Below are 6059 nucleotides of genomic sequence, written 5' to 3' on the forward strand. Positions count from 1 at the left end.
CCACTTAAATACTGCTACATGGGGAGGGGGGGCACAAACTTGGTGGAATAAAACCCTCAAAGAGTAGAAAGAAAAATAATACAGAACCAACAGCATTGATTTCCTACCTGTTTTTTCTTTGATTTCACACAAGACATTAAAAAGGGCTGGCTTCATCCTGTGGCAGTTTAAAGCATGTTTCCTGGAAAGAAAAGAGGGGAGGGTGAGGTTAGGATGTCACCACGGGGAACAACTTTCCAAATTCACATCGGCTGGCGTGTGCATACCGGAGGTGGGGGGGACACAGTTGAGCCCCCTTGGCCCCGCCGCCATCCCCACTAGGACGTGAGCCACCTACCTAACACAGAGGAGATGAATTACACCAATTTAGGAATGGCTTGAAAATCGCCTTTGCCACCGAGCGGATCCCACCGCCGGTGTGAGCCAGGCGATGCGCTGAGCCGGAGCCAGCAGCTTTTGGGAGCCAAGCTTGGTTCAACTGTCTTATTCAATACAGAGAGAGCACTGAGCTCTCTCAGACCCCCACCTCCGATATTAAACACAGCCATGTGCTTTATTAGGCTCATCCTGCAAGGCAGAAGGGAAATAAACACACACCCCCACACCCCCCTTGCCCCAGCGCTGGAAACATCCTCTGCTTAGAGCTGTCAATTCAGGGAATTTCAGTGCCCAACTTGGAGTGCAGAGACACACGCATGGAGAGAGAAACCCATTCCTCTGCCTCCATGCTACTTATCCCCAGCTTATTTGCAGGTGTTAAAATTTAATTCTTTGCAATTGGGACGGTAAACACATTTAAAAACACAACGGACTGCTTCTGGGAAAGGGAGGGGATGCTATTCAACGCCTTTCTTTTCAGCTGCTGGTATTTCAGAGCTGACTGTTCTGTGGATTTTGAGGAGGGGGGGCTGTTTTAATCGGCTGGTTTTAAAACCCACCATATGCCTGCTGAGGCAAAGAAACAGTACGATTTTGTATTTTCTCGTAAGCCATACGATCATTTTGCCAAGGGCTTAGTTGTATAAAGGGCTGTTCCTATCAGGTACCGGTTACGGGATTTCTGTTTACCAACCGAAATTACACGCGAAGACGATGTGAACATCTGGCAAACATTCACACTACTTACCCCACCACCCACAACATGTTAAAAAGATTTATGTATCTGATGAAGCCTCTCAAAGGTATATACCCTTGCAGAACCACAGAGTCCCCTTATCTGCACACCCAGATGGGCGCAGACATTTGGGTATACACAAATCACGTACATATGCTGTAGGGGCCCTCTCACAAATAATACTAGCACTTTACATCTTCCTAAAACTTCATTAAAAGAAAAAAAAAAAAGGGCAGCAAAACAACCGTGCGATAGTAGGATGGATGGAGGAAATGCAAAGCCAAACATCACTGATAAATACAGTGTCTTTGGCAGCTCAGAATTAAAAATAATAATTAAAAAAGAATACTGTGAGGAAGCAGCTGAAACAGTCCAGCAAGGCAAACCCATAAAGCCTTCTCCTAGCTCTGTTCTGCTTTGGTTTTATTGCTTTGACTAACTACACCGAATTATCCAGGCAGGAACACACACAATTCCTGCAACTTTCCGAAGGAAGATCCCCTCACTGCCCCGGGTCTGGCCAGGGAGAAAGTGCATGATTTCCTCCTCCTAACAGCTACTCTGCCCCTGCAAGAACATAAGAAAATTAGTAAGATCAGCCCAGCAACAAGCCTTTTCGGTAAGTGGGAGCATTATGCAAACTGGGGAGGTGAGGAGGATGTAAGCCGAGGTTTGGGGGGTACTTTTATCCTTCTGGAAGTTTGTATTAAGCGAGTTTTGGGGCTGTACAGTGCGTTTTTCCAGGAACAATGTTTTCTAGCAATCTGCTCCAGCTCAGGGCATGAATGCCGGGGGGAAGGACACCACATCTAGCAGCTCTGCAGCCCAGAAGAAATTTCAAGTGTACCCCAGGCAATTCAGGGCAACTTTTTTCTTTATTATTCCTTCAACTGTGCCTTCAGTTTGGGGATTTTTTTTTCCCCTCCCTTAACTTTTGCTAGCGCCTTTGAAGGTGTGTATTAGGTTGCGCTCCTTGAAGCCGGGGGCAATTCGGTTACCGGCTTTTACAGCCTTTTTTTTCCTTCTTAAATACCTCTGCAATTAAGGGAAAAAAGAAAAAAAGAAAAGCTTCTGTGTGCATCCTCCAAGCACAAAAACACGGCCTTAAAAATAACACGACTACAGGGCCCTAAAAAAGAACATTATTAACGCCCCTAAAAAAATGGAGCAGCACTTTGTGCCTCTTTCGGAGGAGCCCAAAGCAGAGCCCCCCGCACGCCCAGCCTGCTCCAACAACCACCTCCCTCCGGAATTAACCCCCAACCCAAAAGGGTTGGGAAAAGCCAGGCCGCCTGCCCGGCCGAGCCCGAGCCCGAGACCCCCGGTGGGGAAGGGGCCGGGGGGGGGAGGCGGGATGGGGGGGCGCGGGCCGTGGGCGCTGCGACCCCCAGAAACCACCACGAAGTTGGGCGGGGGGACGGGGGGAGGGAAAAAAATTAACCCGTCCCGTTTCTCCCTCCCACGTCCCGAATTTCTCGGCAGCAGGAACCCCCGTCCCCCCGCGATGCGCCCCGCGGCCGGGCGCGCTCCCCCCGCCGGACAACAAAGGCCGGGCCGGGGCGCGGGCGAAACTTCCCCGGCACCTGCCCCCCCCACCGGCCGGGGACGGGCCGCCGCTCTCACCTGGCCTGCGCTTCGTCCAAACTCTGGTCCGTGATGGTCATGATTTGCTGTAAGATGTCTCCGATGTCCTGCTTCCTGCCTGCCTCCCCCTCCGCCCCGCCTGGTCCATCCTGCATGTGCTGGGACAGGCCCGGGTGCCCCGGCATCCCCACCCCGCTGTGCGTGTGCATCAGCCGCGGCTGGTCATCCATCGCCGGCCGCCGGCCCCCGCTCCGCCGCCTCCTGCCCTGGCTGCCGGGAGCGGCGCGGCTGGGCTGGCCGCCTGGCTCCTCGCTTTCTTTTCTTGCTCGCTTTCTTCTTCTTCTTTCCTCCCCCCCCTCCTCCTCCTCCTCCTCCTCCCCAGCCTCTTCCTCTTCGCTTTTTATTTATCCTTCACGCTGGCGCCCGGGTCCGCGGCGGGGAGGAAGAGGAGGAGGAGGGGAAAAATGGAAAAAAAAAAAAAAAGAAAGAAAGAGAGAGAGAGAAAAGAAAGGGGAAAAAAATCCCTTTGGCTGCTGGAGGAGGAGGAAGGAGGGAGGGAGGGAGGAGGGAGGGAGGGAAGGAGGAGGGAGGGAGGGAGGAGGGGGGTTCCGGGGAAGGGAGGGGAAACGGCGGCGACTCCAAAAGCAGGGCAGCTCAGCCCCGCGCCCGGGGAGGCAGCGGGCGGGCCGGCGGGGGCAGGGGCCGGCGGGGCAGGGGCTGCGCCCGGGGAGGCGGCGGCAGCAGCAGCAACGGCCGCGGAGGGGCGGAGCGGGGCGGCCGCCCGCGATGGCAGCGCCGGGGCCGGAGCGCCGCGGAGCCCCCGCGCTCCGGGGGAGGGCTCCAAACTTTCCCCCACCCTCGGGCCGGGCTCGGGGCTGGCTGGCGGCCCGCACCGCTCCGCGGCCGGCAGCGGCCCCCCCGCCCCGCCGAGCCTGCGCGCAGCGCTCCCGGCCCTCGCCGCCTGCTTTTGTTCGGCTCCGGACTCCTCAAACTGGCACGGAGGAGCCCGGGGGGCGGGGGGAGGAAGGGGCAGCGGCGCCTCCCCGCCCCCCCGGCCCCATTGGCGGCGGCGGCGGGAAGGCCGGCCCCCGCGGGCCGCCCCGCCTCCTCCGCGGCCGCCCGTCAATCTCCGGGTTCAGAGGTGGGCCGGGGGCCGCGCCCCGCCCGCGCCTTAAAGCGGCCTCGGCCTCCGGGCGGAGGGGGAAGGGGGAGCGCGGCGCGGCGGCCTGCTGGGGCTCGGCCTGCTGGGGCTCGGCCTGCCCGCGCTCGGCTTGCGGCCCCCCCCCCGCGCCGGCTTCGCCGCCCGCCATGCGCCGCTCTGCGTGTCTCCCCTCAGCCCCAGCTCGGGCCCTGGCCCGGCTTCCATCTCCCCTCAGAGCTGTGCCGCTCAGGCCCCCCCGCTGCTCCTCAGGCTCCCCTCAGCCTTCCCGCCGTCCCTCGGGCTGCCCTCAGCCCCCCACCTCTCCTCAGCCAGCCTTCCCGCCTCCCATAGGCACCCCATCTCCCCTCAGCCTCCCCGTCGCCCCACGGCCAGCCTTCCCCGCTCCCCACAGCCCCCTGACGCCCCTCAGGCAGCCTTTGCCGCCCTGCTGCCCCCGCCACCTCTGACTCCCCGTGCTGTCCCCACATCAGCTCCACACCCCGGGTGGGAGCAGGGTCTCCCCTCTGCTGTAGCCCCCAGGGAGCTCTTTCCCTCTCACCTCAGCCACCGGCATCTCACAGTGCTGTTTCTCTCCTGCCTCTTCCCTGACCCACGCTGTCTGGCAAGCAGGGCCTTCCCAAGCACATCACACAGGCTGGCTGTGCCACATCCCACACCTGATGGTCCCACACCTGCCCAAACAGGGCAGGGAAAGCGAGCAGAGGTCCCAAGGCCACCAAGACTGATGTTCAGACCTACGTGTCCCAGTGTCATAGCATTCTGGAGGAGAAGCACTTTCCGAGCCCCTTTCTGCAGTCCCCTGGATCCAAGACTGTCCTGTGGCCAAAAAGACCTCTGTGGGCGTCAGCCGGTGAGCAGGGAGGGACCTGGCTTGCCTGCAAATTTGTATTTAAAAAGAATAAACAAAAAGTAGTTATGGGGATACAAGAATTTCTTGCGTGGGAGATGATTTCATCAGATTGTCCCTTTCTCAGATCTGAGGGTTGCCAGCTCCAGGCCCCTCGTAACGCAAGGGAAGAAGGGCCCAGCCCCGGACCCTGACCGCAGCACATGTTGGGGAAAGAGCCATCAGGTTGATTGCAAAGAGGAAAAAATAAAAATAAGGCAATTGTTTTGCTTCCACTCTTCCTTTTTAATGAAACACTTTCCAGTGTTTTAAGCAAAACATGACTTTTCATTTTGAAATTTCCTTTTGAACCATTAAAATGTTTTAAAGTGGTTGAAGGCGAAGTGAGATGTTTTGATTTTTGTCGCTATGAAATGTTTCACTCAACACATTCTTTGTGTTTCTTGATTTGCCAAAATTTTTCAAAGTTTTCTGCTTTCTCGCCCAAGACGTATCTATATATTTTTTACTTTTTTGAAAAGGAAAAAAAAAAGGGGGGGAGAAAAATATCCTTTATCTCCACAGCTCCACAGGAAACAGAACTTTATCCAAGAAAAAAGGAGCCAAGGGACCACTCTCCAAAGGTCCAAACTTTCAGACACTTAGTCATCCCTTCACTCGCTTGCTCACACACCAAGTCTAGACATACGCTGTCTCAAACTCTGGCAGGGACTCTCCCATCCCCAGAGGTCAGTCCAGGGTCTTTCGGGTTTGATTTTGAGTGGCTCCGAGGAGAGGCAGAGCAGCAGAGCTGAATGTGCTCAGCAAAAAAGGGAGTGGTGGCTGGGGGAGGACAGACAGGGACATTGGGGACCCCGCAGACTCTTGTATTGCAGATCCTTCCCCCATTTCCCAAGTCATGACACGATGCCTCAGCACATCAGGTAGACATGAGAGAGTGGGAGCCAGAAGACGCTTCGGGGAGCCGGCATGGGTAGGGTACAAGGCACACGTGGGGACGAGGCGAGTTGTCTGTGGGGTCGGTGAGCCCCAGGCAGCCCCACGGCGTCTCACAGGGAGAGGTGCAGAGCTACCGAGCCGCTCCAAGGGAAGCATCCCAGCACGGGGCCTTGGAGGAGCCATCAGGCCAACGCAGAAATGGCCAGGACTCTGCTTCTGTGTCTGCTGGAGTCTGTAAAATCCTTTCTGTCAGAGATAACTAATCCTGGGGCCTTTACAACACTTCTCCTGAAAAGCACATTTCATTCCTCCATCTCCTCCTGCCTTCCAAGTGCATGAGATTGCAATAGGTATTACCAAAAATATTCCCCATGGGAGATGACACTGGACTCCCTTAAAACCCAAACACCATC

General features: G+C 56.5%; 1 protein-coding gene across 4 annotated transcripts in view; it reads right to left on the minus strand.

Moving 5' to 3' along the window:
• PBX1 (PBX homeobox 1) overlaps nucleotides 1-4674 on the minus strand; it is a 135444-nt gene extending 130770 nt beyond the window's left edge. The window contains exons 1-3 of one of the 4 annotated variants that reach the window (XM_072868961.1): nucleotides 4399-4518; nucleotides 2738-3114; nucleotides 108-181 (exon numbers count right to left, since the gene is read on the minus strand). In XM_072868961.1, the coding sequence (XP_072725062.1) occupies nucleotides 108-181; nucleotides 2738-2928 (265 nt within the window). In that variant the 5' untranslated portion in view covers nucleotides 2929-3114; nucleotides 4399-4518. Of the gene's footprint in view, nucleotides 1-107; nucleotides 182-2737; nucleotides 3684-4398 lie in introns of those variants that run through there. The other 3 variants (XM_072868963.1, XM_072868960.1, XM_072868965.1) reach the window with 3 other exon arrangements.
• Between the last annotated feature and the right edge of the window lie 1385 nt (nucleotides 4675-6059).

This window comes from Ciconia boyciana, chromosome 7 (genome assembly GCF_034638445.1).
Source record: "Ciconia boyciana chromosome 7, ASM3463844v1, whole genome shotgun sequence".
Taxonomy (NCBI): Eukaryota; Metazoa; Chordata; class Aves; order Ciconiiformes; family Ciconiidae; genus Ciconia; species Ciconia boyciana.